The sequence below is a fragment of the Abramis brama genome (genome assembly GCF_963993115.1).
Source record: "Abramis brama genome assembly, chromosome: 18".
Classification (NCBI taxonomy): Eukaryota; Metazoa; Chordata; class Actinopteri; order Cypriniformes; family Leuciscidae; genus Abramis; species Abramis brama.
In genome coordinates this window covers 33,663,348-33,686,445 of record NC_139980.1, presented here as the reverse complement: position 1 = coordinate 33,686,445, position 23,098 = coordinate 33,663,348, and the positions used below count along the sequence as shown (strand labels likewise).

General features: G+C 37.5%; 1 protein-coding gene across 2 annotated transcripts in view; it reads left to right on the top strand.

Moving 5' to 3' along the window:
* The window catches only part of disp1 (dispatched homolog 1), a 73,381-nt gene extending 50,326 nt beyond the window's left edge, over positions 1-23,055 (top strand). For both annotated transcript variants that reach the window (XM_084092150.1, XM_084092149.1), the window contains exons 2-8: positions 1,418-1,874; positions 13,649-13,678; positions 14,724-14,847; positions 16,008-16,135; positions 17,396-17,493; positions 18,379-18,476; positions 18,581-23,055. In XM_084092150.1, the coding sequence (XP_083948276.1) occupies positions 1,432-1,874; positions 13,649-13,678; positions 14,724-14,847; positions 16,008-16,135; positions 17,396-17,493; positions 18,379-18,476; positions 18,581-22,150 (4,491 nt within the window). In that variant the 5' untranslated portion in view covers positions 1,418-1,431 and the 3' untranslated portion in view covers positions 22,151-23,055. The remainder of the gene's footprint in view (positions 1-1,417; positions 1,875-13,648; positions 13,679-14,723; positions 14,848-16,007; positions 16,136-17,395; positions 17,494-18,378; positions 18,477-18,580) is intronic.
* The last annotated feature ends 43 nt before the right edge of the window (positions 23,056-23,098 follow it).

The following is a 23,098-nucleotide window of genomic DNA, read 5'->3' as shown; positions in this document are numbered from 1 at the left end:
CTCTGCTGTCTGTCCAATGTGTTTGAACCTGTTCTTTTCAATCAGACAGCGCCTTTGAAATTCACTTTGTTCACAAAGCCATTCTTCCTGATATTCCTCTAGCGTTGGAAACGTAACCGAGAACCGGTTTGCTGTCTGAAGTGGTTCTTTTTTTTTTCTTCTTTTTTTTTTTTAAATGCTGCAACCAAATGATTTCCCTGAGATTAATTTATAATAACAAACCACAGTGTACTGGAATTATGAATCCCGTTTGGTTTCTTCTTAGAGAAAATAAATTTTAGCAATAACTATTTAGACTGACTTCAGTCCTCCTGTAGAAACTACACGTGAAGTGTTCCAGTTTCCTTTTTTTTTTTTTTTTTTTAATAGCGTAAAGCATGTTAATAAAATAATTATTCAATCTTTTAATTATTTAAATAATGCATGTTCTAATTTTCCAAACAATTTATTTTTTTGCTTTAAATCAAAGTTTGTGAAGTTGTTTCATCTTGGAGTTGGTTGGTTTGGGTAAAACTTTTTAATGAAGAATAAATAAAAAATAAATGAAAATATTTTCAGAATCAAGGCTGTCAAAAAGATTTGTGAACAACTGAGTCTATTCTTTTTAATGATTCAGTCTTGACCTCCTGAGTTATTGGTTTGAATCAATCTAATTGATTCTCATTAATGAATTGAATGAAAATGAGTTAATAACAGCAAAATATTTTAAGTGGAACCTAAATTATATTTCTTATGTTTTCACCAGCGTCATCATAGTTAAAAATAATAAAACCATAAAAAATCAAATTGATAAAAATTTATTAAAAAAAAACTTGAATTGAAATAAAATAAATTTGAACTAAAATAAATTAAAGAAAGAAAAAAAACATACAAAAAATAACATTTTATTTCAAGGCAACATTTCTCATTTTCATTTAGTTCAATTTGATGCGCTAAAATATAAAATGTCAAAAAGATTTGTGAACAACTGAGTCGGTCTTATTAATGATTCAGTCTCGAACTCCTGAGTTATTGGTTTGAATCCATCTAATGATTCACTCATTATGTGAATAATTAAGGAAATTGAATGATGAATAATAAATAATAAAATAAAGATTAATAAAAGCTAAAGACATTAAAAAAAGTTAGTTACACTAAAAAGTGTGCAGTTCACTTACTTTAAAAAATTTAGTAAACCCGTTGCCTTAATATTATTAAGTAAATAAACGTAATGCTTAATTGAAAAAAATAAGTAATGTGAACTTGACAATTCCACATTACTTAATTTTTTTGATTAAGCATGATGTTTATTTACGTAATAATTTTAAGGCAATGGGTTTCCTCAATTTTTTTAAGTTAAGTCTACTGATCACTTTTTACAGTGGTTATGGTGTGTGTATCTGTGCATGAGTGACCATGATTGTGTGTTTATCTGCAGATTCAGGAAGGATCATGGCCCTGAGCGAGGGCTTCCCCGACCTCCGACCCCTCAGCAACGGCGGATCCTCCACAGGTTTCCCTGCCACTAATGCCAATGAAGACCCGGACCAGGACCAGGGAGTGTCGGCGTCCACACACCCCGATGACCAGACCCGGTCGAGCCAGAACGGCGGACTCAAAGCCAACGGAAGCGCACGTCCATCTTCACCGAACTCCTCGTCCTCGTCACATGACTCTCAGAGGTTGGCCGTTCTGTTGCCCAACTCCCTGCCTCCCGCGTGTTGCGTTTACTGCTCGCCTCGGCCTGCCGTGTGCTGTAACGGGACCCCGCAGGACCTCGCTCTCTTCCAGAGTGCCCACATGGACTCCTGCTGTGTGCAGGGCGTGCGCTGTTTCTGCATGCAGCATCACTGGCAGGAGCATCTCCAGAACCAGCCCAACATGGCCACACTGAGGTGAGCATCTCTTCTGCACTGCATTTGGGGAAAACTACTTTTTTTAAAACTTTTTATTACATTTTAACTTAACACATACATATACATTTCCATGTAACATAGAAGAAGAAGAAAAGAAAAAAAAGCCTCTCAGTATTTTACATTGATATTCAATACCACCTCTTTTCTTAGTCTTCTATTAAAGGGGTGATATAATGCCCTTTTCACAAGATGTAAAATAAGTCTCTGATGTCCCCAGAGTGTGTGTGTGAAGTTTTTGCTCAAAATACCCCACAGATATTTTTTTATAGCATGTTACAATTGTCAATTTTTGAGGGTGAGAAAAAACGCACCGTTTTGTGTCTGTTCCTTTAAATGCAAATGAGCTGCTGCTCCCGGCACAGGGGGCGGAGCTTCAACAGCTGCACTCACACAGACATGCACTGAAAATTGAAAAAACTTTTAGCCTTTTATGTTCAAACCGGAGTCAGACAATGATGGAGAGACTCAAGAAGAAGTGACAACATGTAGAAGCAACAGAACATTTCTGAATGGTTAGTTGATTAATTTGACGATGATGCAGCCATGATTCTCCATCAGCCTTCTGAACTCCGCACGTGTCCACATGCACGCCTTGTGTGATGTATCTGAGGTTTCTTGGATCTGGGAAGCGTCACTGATTTCTGTTTTTGAGCAGCTTATTGTGCTGTCGTGATGTTTGACTGGAAGCACATGAGAACGATCTGTGGAGGCTGGAAGCATTCTGAGCTTCATTTATCCTCACATGGAGCCTAGGATGTTAATATTTTATTTTATTTTATTTGCTTGTTTAAAAAATTTGGAAACATTACTATTTTTAATGTTTTAAATGTTAAAGTTCAAAATGTTATTTTTAATGTTAAAGTCCCTGTAAAGTCAAATTAAGTATGTGTTTTGAGTTTGTCACACCACAGAAAAATGTGTTATTAGCCACCCAGCCAAATTTGAATGATAAAAAAAGCCGACAAGTACATAAAATAAGCTATCAAAATCTTGAAAAAATGAGCAGTAGTCTCTGCTCTCAAACGCTGGGGGCGTGTCCGCTGGCTGCGCTGAAACCACGCCCACTCGCGGGAAAGCTGCCGTCGCCACACTCAACTGTCACCGCTACAGCCGGAATGGATGCTCCTAGCAGCTTAATTGGTTTTACAAAGCCATACATGTTCGAGCCTGGACTACCTACTATAATTATAACATAAGCACAGAAGGCAACTTGCACTCATTGGTGGGTCAGGGGCTTCAGTGCGTCATCGAGCCCCCGTTTTAGCCCCGCGCAAAAAATCCGGAACATTTTTACTGTAATAAACTTTTAAAATATAATTTAATTCTGTGATCAAAGCTGAATTTTTAGCATCATTACTTCAGTCTTCAGTGTCACATGATCCTTCAGAAATCATTCATATATGCTGATTTAGTATTTTTTAGGTTAGATTTTTTTTTTAAACTTCTACTGACATTAAATCATGGCATATATATATATACATACGTGTGTGTGTGTGTGTATATATGTGTGTATATATATATATATATAAAAAAAAAAAATTCATTCTAGTTTAATGTTTTTTATTTAATATTTTGTATTTTTATGGGATTTTCTGGTACTAATATAAATATATATATATATATACATATATATATATATATATATATATATATATATATATATATATATATATACACACAAATAAGCTTTTATGAACATTGGATAGTGGCGTAAATATATATTTATACATATATTATTTTTTAATATGTAAAAAATATTATCTTTGCCATTCAGTCATAATTAGATGTTTTAGCAATAGACACATTTATTTTTGAGCATGTTTAGATTATCAGCATAGCCGTGATAAATTTGTCAAAAAAATACAAATAAAATAATAATAATTGTCCGTAACCACAATGATTTGGGCGAAACATATTGTGCCTCCCTAACTGTCAAAGTACCTGCAGATCTTCCAGGAATGAATGATGCAGCGAGACTGACGGCAGCGGATCTTCCCGAGGGAATGATTGATGGTTTTTGTTGACTGAGAAAGAGGGAGCTGACATGTAGCCATCTGGGGTCATGTCACATGTTTGACCCTTCCCGACACGCTTCATTTACCTGACCCGAGGTCCTGCCAGGTGCGACGCAGCGAGTGTGAGATCGGGATGTGCAAATGACATATTCAGTTTGTCAGATATGTTCTGATTGGCTGATTTTGTCAGCATTACCACTTTCACTGAGGACAGAAGCAATGCTTAACGGAGGAAACTTGTCCTGTCGTGTCTGGTTAAGACTGCGTAAGTCAACAGATGCTTCAGTCTGCTATAGTTCAGCTCCTTTTCAGGAAGATGTTTAATCAACGTCAGAAACGGAAACTTTGATCAGTTCGTCCCAATGTTGAAAGAATCACATGAAGCTTCCAGGTCTTTGTTGCAGGACAGCCAGGCCTGGAAGATACTCACAAAACATACAGAGCTGTGTGTGTGTGTGTGTGACAGCTGCAAGCCCCGACCAGCCAGCTAGCCTGAAAATGATCTTTGTGTTCTCAATTTCATGGTGTCGTTTTGAGAAGCCTTTACATGTTATCAGGAACAACAACTGTTTAGCTCATGTCTCTCAATCTTCTGAACTTGCGTTCTGAGTCTGACATCTGCATTTTATCTGATCACTGAATGCAAGCAAATTCTCAACCAGACTAAATGCATACGGAAATCATTCTAATATGCTAATTCGATGCTCAAAAAACATTCATTCATTATTATCAATGTTGAAAACAGTTGTGGACAATTTTTTTTTTCAGGATTCTTTGATGAATAGAAAGTTATATTTAATTTATTAATCTTTTGTAACATTATAAATGTTTTTAATGTAACTTTTGATCAATTTAATGCATCTTTGCTGAATAAAAGTATTGATTTCTTTTATCCCCCCCCCATAAAAAACTGTAGTGTATAATGTTACAAAAGCTTTATATGTCAGATAAATTAACTTTCTATTCATCAAAGAATCCTGCATTTTTTTTACACAACTGTTTTCAACATTGATAATAATCATAAATGTTTCTTGATCATCAAATCATCATATTAGAATGATTTCTGAAGGATCATGTGACACTGAAGACTGGAGTAATGATGCTGAAAATTCAGCTTTGATCACAGAAATAAATTACACTTTAAAATATATTCACATAGACAAGTTATTTTAAATGGTAATAATATTTCACAATATTACATGGATATATAATCACTGAAATGGACAGATTAAACTGATTTGCAGATTAATTGAACTCTAAAATCATTTTAAAAAAAGTAAGTGTGTTAGACTAAGTTAATTTTTACGTTAAAAAAAAGTTGTTAATTTTTGCAAATCTCTAATTTTTACAAATATTTTATTATTTTTTTACATCTGCATCATTCTCAACTCAAGGTGTTAAATGTGCATTTCTAAGAGACAAAATGTTATATTAATTTGTGAAATGTTTGGCAAGCGTTTGTCATGTTTCCACAGCTTTTACAAAAGAAATAATGATTTGAAATTTATCGTGATAATTATCGATATTGACTGACAAGAAAATTTTTATTGCGATATTTTTTTTAAAATCCATATTGCCCAGCCCTACTCTCATACGAGTTACAAAACAACAATTATTACATTAATACACTTATTGAAAGTGTCGTTCAGCAAACTCATCTTCAATATATCGTTATATAAAATTAATTTATGTCCAGCCTTAGGCTACACTTTTTTTCTTTTGCTGTTTTTGGAAGTTGTGTTAAATGCTTTATTAATGCTACATTTGTTTTTTGAATGTGTCACAGGCCTGGAAAGATTTATACACAAACACGTGTTTAAGCGTTTAATCCCGAACCGGCCTCGCTTTAGCTCTAAAGTTTGCTCAGAAACACAAGCAGTCGAGCAGAACCAGGGTTTCCAAACCCCCTCGGTGCTCGTGATCCAGTCCACTTGCTTCAACATTACTTTTGGCAGCTCAATCGCACTTTAACACCAGCCAAAGGATGTTTTTTTTAGCGAAATGGTGCCATACGCATTTTTATTCCATTATTCAGTGTATGCATAAATGTCAAAGTTTTGGGTCTGGTTTTTGGAGCTATTAAAGCTACTTTAAAGAGGTCTTGTCAGGTTCTCTTCAATGTTAAGAGGTTTTGAGATCTTTGAATGTTGTTTTGCATTTAATGTGAGGCCTGTGTGTCTGAGCTGCATGCGAACATGAATAAGCATGAATAAAACATTTTCTGTTGATGCATCTCAGGTCGTTTCGTGTCTAACTTGGTCCGGGTGCGTGAGGAACCCGTAGAGCCGGTGAAGATGCCCAGTGAAGATCAAAGCCCACCTGATCCCATAAACCATGATCAAAGACACGGAGCAAGCAGGACCCAGTCATAACCTCAAATTAGGCCGATGTCTAGCTTGCTTATTCTCGTTTACTAAACAGATTGAAGCCTGTAGAAGGGTGAGGGAACAGCTGGAATGCATTATGTCGATCTGGGAGCGTCTTGTATTTGATGCTAACGCTACAGGTGCAGTTATTATTATCCCGATCAAAGAGAAGATCCTTGCAGCAATTGCCCTTGAACATTTTTGGTCCACTTCTAATAAATCGTGGCTTTATTCAAAAATGTTTCACAAGGAACCGTCGCAGCACGTACAGTTTTCATCCTGAATGTGCAGTTTTAAGGCTCTACTTCAAGAGAAATCGAAGAACTAACTGGTGATTTTTATTTCTAACTAAATCAGGCCAAAGCGAATTTCTTCTGGAGTTTGTTTTAAGGAGTTCAAACAGCTTGCCAAACATTTCTTCTGTTCAGTCCGTCGAGATCAGATGATCTCAATGAACACACTGGAGATCTATTAAAGGCCCGTTCTATTAAAGTAACTATTAAAGTCCCCCTGTAGTCTTAAAATATCTTGAATGTAACTCGACACCCTTGCCTCATTTAGTATACGTGGTTCTATGAATATGCAAATGAGCCCCGCCTTCACTCACTCGCTCAGCTCAGAGATCCACTGGTTGACGATCACACGTTGATCTGATTGGTTACAAGGTCGTTTGTGACGTCAGAAACACCAGCGATTTCAAAGCGTGTTTTTGAGACTGTCTTTGGTTCACTGCAGTTTTAAGGAGAAAATACTCAGCAATGGAGTCGACTTATGAATTTACACATGGTTTGTCTTAAAGCATATTAAAAACACCACATAGACACATAAACAACATTAAAAGCTGGATTTTCACCACAGGGGGACTATGCAATAAAGATATAGTTCTAAATGTAAAAGAATAGCAGAGTTCAGACCACAACTATAACGATAACTGCACAGAGAAACAATATAGTTAAAATCACTTTCAGAACAATTTTTTTTTTTTTTTAGCTGATGAATGATAAAAGCCATGACAGCCAATCAGAATCCACCAGACATTTTCAGAACTAGTTTCTTCAAGAATTTCTTTTTAAAAATTGTGATTTTTATTTTTATTTTTTCTCTTTGGAGCTCCAGTAAGGCTGCACGATTTAGGTGAAAATCGGATGTTTTTCTGATTAAAAATTGCTGTTTTAAAAAGTGATAAAACCAAACAGGTTTGCTCGTTTGTATGGCTGCAAAATTTGTCCAAAAATGTTGTGATTTATATATCAAAACTATTTGATGATGATAATTTATATAATTTATAATTATATGTAATTATAAGAGAGTTATATAATTGTAATTATTATTATTGTTTTATTATTAAAATATATTTTTATATACTACTACTAATGTCAAATTTACAGTATTTTTAAAATACAGATTGTTTCAAAGCCGCTTCCCATTAATAATCCTAAATATAAAAAAACAAGATATATCACTATTGTAATATTTTACTGTAAAATAAAAAAAAACGGCTATTTAAGAAAATATAAGAATTTTACTTTAAAATTGCGATACTAATATTATTGGCAGTATTCATTTTCAAACTTTAAACCATCAAGCTTTTATTTTGATTACAAATTTTGGAAGATGCACATTATAAGTGTCCCAAACTCAAATGCAAAGATAAGGTTGTCTGGAGCAAAATTAATTGTGAACCGAGAAGCTGAACACACAACGGATCATGAGATGCTCGCGTGTAAAAGAACACAGTGCCGTGCTTCACTGTGAAACACGCAGCGCATTATTTATTTAATTCAACCTCTGCCATTATTTAATTGCACTTAACCATGTCAAGATTTCAGTTTCATTTCCATTAAATGTTCCAGTTAGGAATTTTCCATAGAAATCCATCTATCTGTCTTGAAATCTCTCAAAGTCTCGCTATCTTACCTGTCTCTGCAAATTTCCTGCCTTCTCCTTTCATTTCCTCTCTTCCCGGTCGAGTTTTCCTGTCTCATTCACACTCAAAACCTTCTTTCTACCTCCAATCGCACACCCTCTTCTAAGCAGAGCTTGTGACGTTGTTGTTTCCCCCGAGTGTCGTGTTGCTAAGACTCATGGGAAATACACCAGTACTGTCTGGCTTTGCGTCTGGGGTCGTGAACTTTCTTTCTTAGATCCTGTGGCCTGAAAAAAAAAAACGAACCTGAATTTAGTGAGAGAATCAAACCCAAGCCTTTGAAATCTCAATCAAGCTTTGGTAAAAGTGATGTTTTGCAGGATTGGCTGTCTGATGTTTTGCTGAAGCTGCATCTGGATGTTGTACGCAAACAGAGAACTCTGCCTGCGGTGCGCTTGCTAAATGAGTTTGGCCCATGTCTAGACATGCTTGATATTAAAGCAGAGTCTATGTTGCTATTCACACACTCTTAAGAGTTGAATGAAATGATTCTTGAGGCTTTAAATAGGACCTATTATGCTCTTTTTTTTTTTAAAGTCTTGATGTTGTTTTTGAGCTCTACTAGAACAGGTTTTCACGCTTGAATGTTCAAATTTTCCCCATATTCTCCATTGTTGCAGCTCCTCTCTTCCCAGTCTGTCAGTAACGCTCTGTTTAGTTCCTGTCTCTATGAACCCCTCCTTCTGAAAGCACACTGTGCTCCGATTGGTCGGCTGGAGCAGTGTGTTGTGATTGGTCAAGCGTGATTGGTCCCGCCCCTTACCATAACCGCCAGTTTCAACACACTACTAACTAACTCAACCAGGCCCTGCCCCTTTATTCTGCATATTAATTATTTAAATGAGGAATATTGTGACGTGTTCGTTCCCGGAAGAAACTCAAGACTACAATGGAGGCGTTTCAATGGAGGGTGTGCTGTTTTATTCCTGTATTGAGAAGTGGTTTTGGTAATCTGTATTAAGTCATTAAAAGTTTCATAATTATAATTTTTTTTTTTTTTACAGTTCCGTTTTCATAAAAAGTGGAACAGAATAGTGTAATTCGATTCCAAAAGGCAATTCTTTTTAATAAATTCAAAACATACAGTGAGCCACTTCGTTTTAGTGAATCAAACACACACTGCTTAGTGTTATGTTGTATTTAAAGGGGTGGTTGATTATGATTTGACTTTTCTAACTTTAGTTAGTGTGTAATGTTGCTGTTTGAGCATAAACAACATCTGCAAAGTTACAACGCTCAAAGTTCAAAGCAAAGGGAGATATTTGCTTTTAAAGAAATCACTTTTTAAGGACTACAACAAATGGCTGGTAGAGACTACATGACATTCCTCACGGGTTAGTGACATCACCAACCCTAGAATTTACATAAACCCCGCCCCCTGAACACGATTTATAGATTATCAAGACAGAATATGCTAATCAATGACTAGAAGATAACTACACATAAGCTTCATAAATTCATCAACTAACCATTCAGAAATGTCCTGTTGCTTCTACATGTTGTCACTTCTTCTTGAGTCTCTCCATCATTGTCTGAAGTTTTTGAAAAGTTTTTGAAATGTTCAGTGCGTGTGTGAGGTAAAAGGACACAAGCTGTTGTAGCTCCGCCCCCTGTGCCGGGAGCAGCAGCTCATTTGCATTTAAAGGAACAGACACAAAACGGTGTGTTTTTGCTCACCCTCAAAAAGTGACAATTTTAACATGCTATATAAAATATCTGTGGGGTATTTTGAGCTAAAACTTCACACACACACACTCTGGGGACATCAGAGACTTATTTTACATCTTGTGAAAAGGGCATTATACCACCCCTTTAAAAGGATAGTTCACCCCAAAATGAAATCATTTACTCTCCCTCATGTTGTTCCAAACCTGTATGAGTTTCTTTCTTCTGCTGAACAGAAAAGAAGATATTTTGAAGAATGTCTGTAACCAAACAGTTGACGGACCCCATTGACTTCCATAGTATTTGTCTTTGGGGCCCATCAGCGAATAAATGGCACATTTTTGTCTGGTTAAAATTGTTTTTAAAAAAACAAAGTGCAACAATCACATACTTCTTTGAAACAATGACGTTTTAGCCAACTTCAAGGACATCTCAGACAATGTTGACTTTGAGTTGAAACCTCTACAGTTGGTTGAACATCATACATTTTTGGTTTGATTTTGGTTTCAGACACTTTTATCCACAGTAGCTTGCATTGCATTCAAGGTATACATTTTATCTATGGATTCATGCGTTCCCTGGGAATCAAACCCATGATTATGGCAATTTTTCAACCATTTCTTCATCAAAAGCATTAAAGAACCGTTATTGTAATTAAAAACTGGAATCAGAATCGATAAATTCATATTTCATTGATGTATTCATATTTAACTACTGATCTGTAGCGATCAAAATCTTACATTTGATAACATGATGGTTTGTTCAAATATGAGCAATTAGTTAGTCATTCTTGCCTTAACGATATCGCACTAAAAACAGAGCTTAACGTTTACATCAACAGACATTTATTAGAGGTGCTGTAGTTAACCAAAGCTAAATAATCATTAATTAACAAAATATCTTTTATACTTGAGTTTAGTACTTTATTTGGTAATTTTGGTCAATTTTGATGCATTTTGCCCATTTTAAGTTAAACATAAGTGGCAAGAAATGTGTTAATCAGGTTAGCATCGTGTTATTCAAAGCGTGCTTTATTCTGCGTTCTGTATTTTGGTGCTTCAGCTGTCGAATACTTGCAGTAGGAGGCCAGTAGATAATGAAGATGTTTCTTGGACAGCTTGTAACTGTTTGCCACAGTGTTGAAATCCAGCCTGGAGTCCATATATCCACATATGTCAAAGCAGAGAATGTGGAGATATCAGGCGTTGACCTCTAGACCTCGTGGATTGAGCCTTCTCCATTTCTGCACACGTGTGCACATCATTCACATGTGTGCGTTTGGGTTTGTTCTCAGCTGTTGCTATGATTATAGTTTCAGCAATGCCAAATAAAAGCTGAATTTCTGCCTGAAGATAACTCTGATTTGCAGTGTTTTATATACTAAATGAGAAGTGCTGCATGTTAACCGTTATGCACTATATGCGTGTTTTTGAACAAAGTCTGCTCACCAAGGCTGCGTTTATTTGATTTAAAAAAATTAAAACAGTAAAACATTACAACTTGAAATGGTAGTTTACTATTTGAAGATATACTATTTGAAACTTTTCCTTTAAGAACAAAAGCACTGTCACTTTTGATAAATTTAATGCATCATTGCTGAATAAAAGTGCTAATTTCTTTAAAAAAATAAAAATCTTACTGACCCAAACTTTTTGAATGGTAGTGTTACATAATTCTATCTAAATATTTGCTAATATTAAGTACATATCTAAATATTTCAGCACTTTTTAGGGGTTTCTCTTAACTCTCTGGTGCTCTTCTGTTTTGTTTTTATTTCAGTGAAATAAATTCACCATATTTTAGTTTAATAATGTTTTTTATTTAATATTTTGTATTTTAATGGGATTTTCTGGTACTAAATAAAATGTATGCAATAGTTACAATATAATCCATTTGTTCACTTTTTGAACATAGACCTGAAAATTAAATGTATATCCAACTTAAACAATCATAAATCGATGAAATATCCAACTTAAACAATCATAAATATATAATACATATGTATGTATGTATGTATGTGTGAAATCTATTGAGTGAAAGTTATAGAATTTTACATTTATTGTTATAAAACAAATGCGGTTTTAAATTTTTATATGAAAAATATATTTTCTAAAACAAGTTTTACTCTAAAACTGCGAGAAAAAGTGTGACTATTTTTTTCAGGACCATTTAACCTTTTAAATACATTTTAAAAACTTTTCTTTTTGTGTGTGTGTTCACATAGCAAGTACCAAAGTTTCACACCATTCTGATGAAGTAAAAAATGCGTGAGAAAAAAAAAAACAAAGTCAAAGTTGACCGAAGAACACCAGAAGGTGAACAGCTGAGAAGGTCCGGCCGTAGATCATCAAGTGTGCATGTACTTGACGGAACTTGAATGTTTTTTGTTGTTTTCTCTTTCAAGCCTCCACACTATTTTCCATCTTCCTTCTTTGACCTCTGACCCTTCACTCCCTCAGCAACCATTTCACCCCGTCACCCCCATATTTTCTTACCTTTTTAGCTGTAAACATTTGTTAGTTCTTACAATAACCTTTCCTCACAAAATGTGTGATGCAGAACACCAGGCTATTGTGGTTGTGATGTTATAGAACAGTACTATTCAACCTAACCAAATGAACTACACTTATTCTTTTCTTTTTTTTTCTTTTTTTCTGGCTAACCAGAGAACCAAGTTGCACACATCCAAATATGAAATCACACAGGGAGGGGGGAAACTCCCAAATAGCGTTCAAGAACTGTTGCACTCCAGTGGAATAATCCGTCCCGATATCTCATAAACGTTATTCCACTTTGGACCATCTCTCATTCACGCCCTTGAATTCCTCAGTCCGTGGCCCAAACATGGAGCGTTCGCTGATAGCGCAGTTTATAAATCATTGTGCATTGTTTTTTTCCCTTGTCCTCGCTACGTTTGCACAGGAAGCGGAGGAAATCTGGTCCTCGTTATTTACTCTTGGCTTTGGTTATTTGATTATCGTCTGTCTGCATGTACTTCTCTCTGATTGCACGGAGAAGGACACGCACCTCTCCGGGTTTTTTTTTTAAAGCCTAATGGGACTCACCTTGAGCCGAATATGCAGATGCTTCAAAGTCTGAGTGCTTGCAACATCTGGTTGTTGTATTAACGTGTCCGTTGAACTTTCAAAGGGATTTACGGCTGCTCTAGAAGTCGCCCTGTGGTGAAAAATTCTTGCCAATGGCTTTTGTTCATATGTGCCTCCCAGTGCCATAGCAACCACTAATTATAGCATTCCATGGATTCCCTTTTAAGACGACGACGAGGAAGAAAATTACAGCCACCTCTTGGCCCTGTGACCCCACTGCTCACTATCTAATATAGTAATATTGGTTGCCTTCAAAGATGTCCTGCCTTATGATTTGTTATTAGTGGTGTTTGTTTAGGCAGGCTCCATTATTATTTTTGCTCATATTTAGAGTATTAAAAAGCATGCAACTCATCCTGCATCTGTATATTACATATGCACGAAGGTTGTACAGTAGCTGTGTGTGCGTCCTGATGCCATTTTGGTGCGAGAGCCTCTAATATGAACATCCGTGATGGTTTTGATTCAAAGACAGCAGCAAGAAGAAACTTGGAGACTGCTGTGATTTCCCTACAGGAATGTGTATGTGGTCTAGATCTCTCTGTTCAAACACAGTGCGGTTGGTTAAAAATACACTGTCGTGAAAAAACATGTCTCTCCACGCAGGTAGTTTTTAATCCACTGTTTGGCTCTTAAATCTAATTGATTTATGCTTTTTGCTTGTGTCTTTCAGCCCTCCGAGGCCTTTTCGGTTTCCCAAAAGGTAAGCTCACTGTTGAACTCCTTTTTTTTAATTGACATTTTAATAATTTAGTAAAACAAAACAAAGATATTTGCTAAAAAATTATTACAAAGTTATTTAAAATTATATTATTTTATTACTTTATGTTTTGCATGAATTTAAGTGGTAATGTATGGAAGTTTGTTTCCGCCATTGAATAAAAAATAAAAAGGTAATTGCGACTATTTATTTCACAATTCTGACTTTTTTTTCTTGCAATTGAGTTTAAATCTCACAATTCAGATTTTTTTCCCTCAGAATTGGACTTTATAACTCGCAATTGCAAGTTTATATCTCAAAATTCTGAGAAAAGAAAAAAAGTCAGAATTGCAAGATATAAACTCACAATTGCAAGAAAAAAGTCAGAATTGCAAGATATAAACTCACAATTGCAAGAAAGTCAAAATTGCGAGATATAAACTCACAATTGCAAGAAAAAACTCACAATTGCAAAAGATAAACTCACAATTGCAAGAAAAAAGTCAGAATTGCAAGATATAAATTCACAATTGCAAGAAAAAAGTCAGAATTGTGAGATATAAAGCCCAATTCTGAGAAAAGTCAGAATTGCGAGAGAAAAAAGTCAGAATTGCAAGATATAAACTCGCAATTGCGAGAAAAAAGTATTAATTGCGAGAAAAAAAATCATAATTGTGAGACAAACATGCAATTGCCAGAAAAAAAATTAATTGCCAGAAAAAAGTCATAATTATAAGATATAAACTCGTAATTGCCAGAAAGTCAAAATTGCAAGAAAAATATCAGAATTGTGAGATAAACTTGCAATTGTTAGTTGATATTCCGCAATTCTGACTTTTTTCTTGCAATTGTGAGTTTATATTCCGTAATTCTGACTTTATAACCTCACAATTCTGACTTTGTAACCTCACAATTATGAGAAAAGAAGTTAGAATTGTGAGATAAAAAGTCGCAATTATCTTTTAAATAGTTTTTTTTCCGTGGCGGAAACAGGCTTCCATAGTAATGTGCGTTAAACGCTTGATAAATGAATCTTTCTCAATTGCAGTTATGCAGAGCTCATTGCTGATTGGCCGGTGGTGGTGTTGGGGGTGTGCACCGTTCTCATCGTGGTTTGTGCTCTGGTCGGTATTCTCGTGCCTGACCTGCCTGACTTCTCAAATCCACTGCAGGTGAGCGCGAGGAACATTTGCACCGAAATTTCAGCTTCCGACATTTTTTTGGCCGAAACAGCTTTTTTTTGGTTTTGGGCTCAAATAGTTTTTCGAGGGCCGAAATCAGTGACCAAAACAGACGTTTCAGGCCGCATTTACAGTACATGGTTCAAGTGACCCAATTCTGATTTGTTTCCTCCCATGTGGCACAGATCGGATATGACCCACGAACGTGTAAGCAGGAAAAAAACATAGATCTCGATATTCTCAGATCGATTTCAGGCCTCATTCATATGTGGAAATAAATCTGATATGAATCAGTTACATGCATTTGCGTCTGCCATGTAAGTGGACAGATCGGATATTCCCGTCATTGAAAAACCGACGGTGACGAATGACGTCAACACCAACCGCCATCACATGACCAGGCTGCAATAATGGCTCTCCTCTTGTTTTCTCCGCCTTAAGAGACCAATGTTTTGGCCTTTAAAGATTGTGCGGAAAGCAAAAGTTTTCATTTCGTCTGCGTCCATTGCAAATCCATTGCAGTTTTTTTCGGGTCAGTTCGTCTACCCTGGGTTAAAAGATGATGTAAGCTGGTCGTAAAATCTGATATAGTCAGCAAATCAAAATTGGGCATCAAGACCTTCAGTGCAACTGCGGCTTAATTAGCGCGTCTCTGATGGCACATTTTGACTGTTCAGCGTCTATTTTGTGCGCACAACATGGATAAGTTACAACAATTAAACATGTCAGCTGTTTAGACACTCGATTAATTTCTCGATTTTAATCGGTATTGATATGTTTTCTTAAAATCCCCCTGTAGTCAATAATTGTATCTTTGATCATGAAAATATCATATTTAAGCATTTTCGGTGCATCCCAATTTTTTTGTGTTGTTTATAGTATATAGACAATTTTCAAAAACGTACCATGCTGCGATGCTTCTTCACAACATTCTGTCCAATAACATGGTTTTGCCATCATGCTTTTTGCTTTTTTTTATTTTTATGAACTGTTCATGAATTCTATAGTAGTTCAAATTAATTGACATCCCTGCGTGTATTGATGTTATTAAACCCTACATGGATCAAATCCTGACTGAAAAATGTCCAGCCTGAAATGTCTACAGAAGTACGGCAGTCTGAGAGAAGATTTGTTGTCATTTGTCTTGTTAGGGATTTGAACCGAGGGGCACTGCAATAGGCCAGCGACTTGTAACATGGAACAACATGGTGAAAAACACGGGATACAAGGCAACGCTGGCCAACTACCCCTTCAAATACGCAGATGAGCAGGCCAAAAGGTAACAGTCCACTTCTTTCTTATCTGATAACCATATTTTCCTAGTTCGTATTCATCAGATGAATGATGTGAGGATTAGATCTCAGGCCAGGATTGGTTGAAAGGGATTGCAGTGTCTGCAGGATTTTGGTTTTGTAGTAGAGGACGTGGCCTTTATTTATGCTTATTTGCAAATATGCATCTTTAAATGCATAAAATTCAGCACAATGAATCAATTCACAAGAACTCTGGTCAAGCGTACTTATTTTACGTATTAGTGAAATCTAATACATTGACAAGACGCCCAAATGACTACTGGAAATACTGGAAAATCAAAACACTTGATATGTATTTTTTGCTCCTGAACAGCAGTTCTTGGTAATGAGATGTGTGTTGGCTCATCTTGATCCGGATCATTGTAAGTTGGATTAGAGATCATGACAGAAGCGTCCTGAAAGAGGATGAGCGTGTGTATGGCACGGCTCCGTCTCAGCGTGTGCATAGGCGTCTTCCCTCTGATTAAAGAGACTTCCTGTCTGTGGAACAGGATGTGCTGTCAGAATCAGTCCTGCCCTCTGTCAGTAATAATGATAACGGGCGTTTCAGTCGCAGATCTCTAATGGCAACAATGTGAGGAGGGTTTCCTGTGGCCGAAAATATGTGCTCTGGAATTAATAATTAGCTAGGATTTTCGGTTCCACTTTATTTTGATAGTCCACTTTAGACATTCTACTAACTATAAGTAACTTTGCAACTACATGTCAACTAATTCTCATTAGAGTATTAGTAGACTGTGAGGTTAGGTGTTAGGGTTCGGGTTAGTAGAAAAAGTTGGCATGTAGTTCCCAAGTTATAGTCAGTAGAATATCTGTTGGGGGGAGAATCAAAATAAAGTGTTAGCAGATATTAAGTAGACAGTCTACTAATACTCTAATGACAGTTAGTTGACATGTAGTTGCAAAGTTACTTATAGTTAGTAGAATGTATAAAGTGAACTCTCAAAATAAAGTGTTATGATTTTTCTTTCATTAAAGCTTTTGAAATCTGACAAGAATCAGATCGCAAGTTAAGAACTGCTAGATTATGGTTTTGTGTGACACAGAGGTTTTATTTGGGTAACTTTCAACATAAAGAACAGTGGTGTATATAGACCACAGCCTGAGTAGATCTATTTAATTTGACACAAATGTAAACAAAGCTGTGAGGGACAGACATGCAGCCAGAGACATATTTTGAAATACATTGATTTAATTTGCAAATGCTCTCTTTTTCTGTGTTTTAGTCACCAAGATGACCGGTGGTCCAAGGATCACTATGATAGAAAGAAAAGACAAGCGGAGTGGGATTTCAGTAAAGACAGTTTCTTCTGTGATGTACCAGGTGAGTTTTTACATTCACTCTTATCATATAGAAATTACCACACTTCAAAACCATATGTCCGTAGGTTTGGTTTTCAAAAATACAATAAAAGCAGTCATATTGTAAAATGTTACAATTTAAATATATTACTATTGTTTTTTATTTTATTTATTTTGAACATATTTAAGATGTAATTTATTCCTGTGATCAAAGCTGAATTATCAGTGTCACATGATCCTTCAGAAATCATTCTAATATGATGATTTGCTGCTGACAAATGTATTTTGGAGTCAATACACTTGCAAAATGAAGCACAGATGTATGAAATACACTATTGGAGATGTGGTGACATGAATCAAATCTGCCACCTAGTGGACCAATGAGAAAGGTTTTTTTTTTTAGTTTAAAGGGTCATGAAACCCCAAAACATATTTTTTGAGATGTGAACATATGTCTAACCCTAACCCTAACCCCATGTGTAACAGGCTGCACATCACTGAAAACACTAAAAGCACTGAACAAAAAGTATCAATGCCTTTATTCTTTCTGTGTTAAACTGACCTGTCGTTTGTTCAGAGACTGTAGTCTACTGTAGTGTATGTTCTTCTGCGTTTCTCCCTCATTTTGGGAGTTTGTTGTCATATAGAGTTATATTTTTAAAATGCATCAAGGCGCCCTCGACTCTGTTTGTTTTCTCCTCCGTGGTCTTATTTTAATATTCATATGTCTGTATAATGAGTGTGTTGCAGGTCTGTGTTTTATTGGTCGTTTTCTCCCATTTTCCCACCTTCTACTGTCCCACTTTTCCATTTTTTTAGACTTTTTCCAATTCTGAGGTGTGAACGGCCAGGCTAAAACAGGTTGGGTTTCATGACACTTTAATTACCATATGTTGTCTCTCTACAGGTGACAGCTATTCCCGAATCGTATTTGCCTCTGCAGAGGGAAAGAACTTGTGGAATATCCAGGCAATAAAGTCCATGTGCAATTTTGACAATACACGGGTATGTAGCATTGCATTGCATTGCATGTATTGGTTATACCATTTGCAGATGTTTGATGTTGGAAATGTGTTTTATACTAGTGTTTTTCATGTCTGATTCTTCAGGTTCGCTCCCATCCCCAGTACTTGGATCTGTGTCAGCGCACAACTGCTGCCTCCTGCTGTCCCAGCTGGACACTTGGGAACTACATAGCCGTCCTTACGAACAAATCCTCCTGCCAAATGATCACAGAGCGAGATGTTTCCCACACCCTTAAAATTCTGCGCTCCTGTGCAAAGTATTACCACAACGGCACCCTTGGTCCTGAGTGTTGGGACATGACCACCCGTAAGAAGGACCTCAAGTGTGGCAACGTGCCGAGGAAGTGTACAAAATACAATGCCGTGTATCAGATTTTTCACTTTTTGGTGGACAAAGACTTTCTGAACCCAAAGAACACTGAGTACCTTCCACCTAACCTCAAGTACAGCATGCTCTTCGCTCCCACGGAGAAAGGAGAAACAATGATGAACATTTACTTGGACAACTTTGAGAACTGGAACTCCTCGGATGGGATCACGACCATCACAGGAATAGAATTTGGCATTAAACACAACTTGTTTCAGGACTACCTGCTAACAGATACCATGTATCCCGCAATAGCTATTGTGATTGTGTTGGTGGTTATGTGCGTCTACACAAAATCAATGTTCATCACCCTTATGACCATGTTTGCTATCATTAGTTCTCTGATTGTCTCGTATTTCCTATACCGTGTGGTCTTCAACTTTGACTTCTTCCCCTTCATGAACCTCACTGCGCTCATCATATTGGTGGGAATTGGTGCAGACGATGCCTTCGTGCTCTGTGACGTCTGGAACTACACAAAGTTTGACAAACCCAATTCTGAGCTCTCTGAAGCAGTTAGCGTCACACTTCAACACGCAGCACTCTCAATGTTTGTAACCAGCTTCACCACAGCCGCTGCCTTTTACGCCAATTACGTGAGCAACATCACTGCTATCAGATGTTTCGGTGTATATGCTGGTACTGCCATCCTGGTTAACTACATACTGATGGTCACCTGGTTGCCAGCTGTGGTGGTCCTACACGAGCGGTACCTGGTCAACGTCTTTACATGCTCTCGGTCACAACACCGCCAGACGACGGGCATTACAACGTTTTGGACAAGCCTTTGCCAAATGGTCAACAAGTGTCTTTTTAGCATCTCTGAGGCCTCACGGATTTTCTTTGAGAAGGTTTTGCCTTGCGTTGTGATCAAGTTGCGCTACTTGTGGCTCTTGTGGTTCCTGGGTTTGACGGTGGGTGGCGCCTACGTTGTTTGCGTGAATCCCAAGATGAAACTGCCTTCTCTGGAGCTGTCGGAGTTCCAGGTGTTTCGTTCCTCACATCCCTTTGAACGCTACGATGCGGAGTACAAAAAACTCTTTATGTTTGAACGGGTCAACCATGGGGAAGACCTACACATGCCGATCACCATAATTTGGGGTGTTACTCCAGTTGACAGTGGAGATCCCCTGAACCCCAAAAATAAGGGTAAACTAACACTCGACACAACCTTCAATATTGCGAGTCCTGGAAGTCAGGTTTGGATTCTCAATTTTTGCCAGAAGCTTAGGAACCAAAGCTTCGTGTTCCAGTCGGAGGAGCAAGACTTCACAAGCTGTTTCATGGAGACTTTCAAGCAGTGGATGGAGAACCAAGACTGTGAGGAAGCATCCGTCTATCCCTGCTGTAGTCAGTCCACGTTCCCTTACCGGCAAGACGTCTTTGAGTTGTGCATCAAACGAGCCATTATGGAGCTTGACCGAAGCACCATCTACCACCTCGACAGCAAAACTCCAGGCCCAAGGTTTGACATCAATGACACAATTCGAGCAATTGTGCTCGAGTTTCAAAGTACCTACCATTTCACTTTGGCGTATGAGAAGATGCATCAGTTTTACAGAGAAGTTGATGCTTGGATTGAAGAGGAGCTGAGGGATGCTCCTGAGGGACTGAACTACGGATGGTTCGTAAGCAACTTGGAGTTCTACGACCTACAGGATAGCCTTTCGGATGGGACTCTTATCGCTATGGCATTATCGGTGGTGGTGGCCTTCAGTGTTATGCTCCTGACCACCTGGAATATCATCATCAGCCTCTACGCCATCATATCCATCGCAGGAACCATATTTGTAACAGTTGGGTCGTTGGTGCTCTTGGGTTGGGAACTAAATGTGCTTGAATCAGTGACAATCTCAGTTGCCGTAGGTCTCTCTGTGGACTTTGCTGTTCATTACGGTGTGGCATACCGTCTTGCCCCAGAACCAGACAGGGAAGGAAAGGTGATTTTCTCCTTGAGTAGAATGGGCTCGGCTATAGCTATGGCAGCACTCACAACATTTGTAGCCGGTGCAATGATGATGCCATCCACAGTTCTGGCCTACACCCAACTGGGCACGTTTTTGATGCTAATCATGTGCATTAGTTGGGCCTTTGCTACGTTTTTCTTTCAATGCATGTGTCGCTGTCTTGGTCCTCAGGGCACCTGTGGACAGATTCCTTTGCCAAAGAAACTCCAGTGCTACACCTTTACAGAGCACACGCCTGAAAGCCAATCTAATCCAAGCCAAGGTAAACTTGGTGCTTGCTACACCACCAAGTACCAGATAGATAACGCAAGAAGTGAGGGTCGACATGAACAATATGAGCTTGAGCCCTTGGCGCTGAATGTCAGAAATGAGGAAAAGGCTTCCGACGAGGAACAGGAGGCATGTACACAGTTGCACAACGGCATCGCTTCTCATCACTCAACCATGTGCTCACCACACACTCCACTGAAAAGCAACACCGACTCAAGAGAACCCAATCCTGAGCTTGAAAATAGCTCAGAACTTTCTCATCCTCATCAGTATACTTACAATACAAGGTGCACCTGTGAGAACTCAATGCATCAATACATGAGGGAGCGACAAAGGACTCCTTATCATCCTTGCAGCCAATCTCGAGAAACCCAATGCTCCGCTAATCAGACCAACCGCTTACCTGTGGGTCAGAACTTTCAGTCCTCATGGGATACGACGCACGCTCCCACTAATTGTGGCCACTTTTGCTCTCAAAGCCAAACATCAAGACCAGTCCCTCACAGATGTTTCCCTGGAGGCTACAGCATGCAAACAGTGCATCTTTTGCATCAGGCGCTGTTGTCCGATACTGCAGCGCACGACGAGTCTCACATCAGTGCAAGTGGCCCCAATTCGCCTCTACCAGAGAACCAGAACTTTCCAGCTCACATTCAGTTTCCAGATGTTCAGCGCTGCTCTTTGCCTGACACAACTCAAGTCTGTACTGTTAATCATGATACACAGAAGACAGGAGACCTAGGATTAAATTCCCAGACCCCTCAAAAAATACCATTGAACCATATAAAAACAAAAGTAAATGGCACTTGTGTTTTAATACAGGACAGTTGTGAGATTCGCGAAGCGATTCCAGTGGTACCGGAGGAAAGTGTCAAATTCAATCAAAGTAACAAAGACAAGAATGAAAGGGCAGAGCCTGTCTCTCCCAAAAAAAACTGTTTTAAAAAGTCTGTAAAAGTGAAGTGCAATTCTGCAGAGTTTCACAAGCAAAAAACCAGCGTGCCTACTATTGCCATTAATTCGAAAGCCTCATCTGAGAGTTTATGCTAACATGTAAAGTTAGTGTTAGACTGCGATGTCAAAGCATATTGCCATATCGTTAAGATTTAGCACAGAAAAGCAACTACAGGAGAGCGTTCCTTGACATTATGTGCATGTGAATGCTGACATGACGTCAAGGAAAACATTTATATTTGAAAACGAGTCTTATTTAAGAAGACAATATTTTAACCCACTGGCTGGTATTTGTGTGACCTCTCATATTTTTTTTTTATATCTGGCCACAGGCCATCACTTTTTCATGAGAACAAAAAAAAAACGTATTCAGAATTTATTTTCCTGCACATTTCATATAAACTTGTATATATATTTTGTGTGTGTATTGTGTATGTATTTGAGTCATGCACTTTTTTTGTTGATGTTGAGTTTAATTGTTTCGCCTGTAAAGTAAACTTCAGTAGTTTATGTGCTGGTGAATTGAAAAACTGATTGTGCTTTGTTTCAAAGTTGTCGTTGTTTCTTCACAGTTTCTCGGATAAAACTGCCTCCTTCTGCAGTGTGCAAACATTTACATTAGCCTCAGGACTTCAGGAAAATTTAGTCAGTTTATGACTTTACACTGAAGAATGTGTCAAATATACCAAGTGTGAATTTAAGTGTACAAATGTGTCCTTGACATATACTGTGTGTATGTCTCACCCAAACATTTATTTATTAACTAAGTCATCTTAAAAAATTAGGGAGTTTTTTTTAAAGATAATCACCAATTTTACATTATTTATGTTCTATACAATTGGTTTTTGGTTATTTAATATTGGGTCTACAAATAAAGGCTGCTATCTGGTATAATAACAGTAGCAATAATAATTCAAATGTATAATACAGTTGTGAAATATATATTTGATGTGAACATGTCACCTGATATGTGCTTTTTTTGGAGTAACCATCAGGTTTATTTAAATAACAATACAAGTCATGTTTTAACGAGTAGTGTCACAC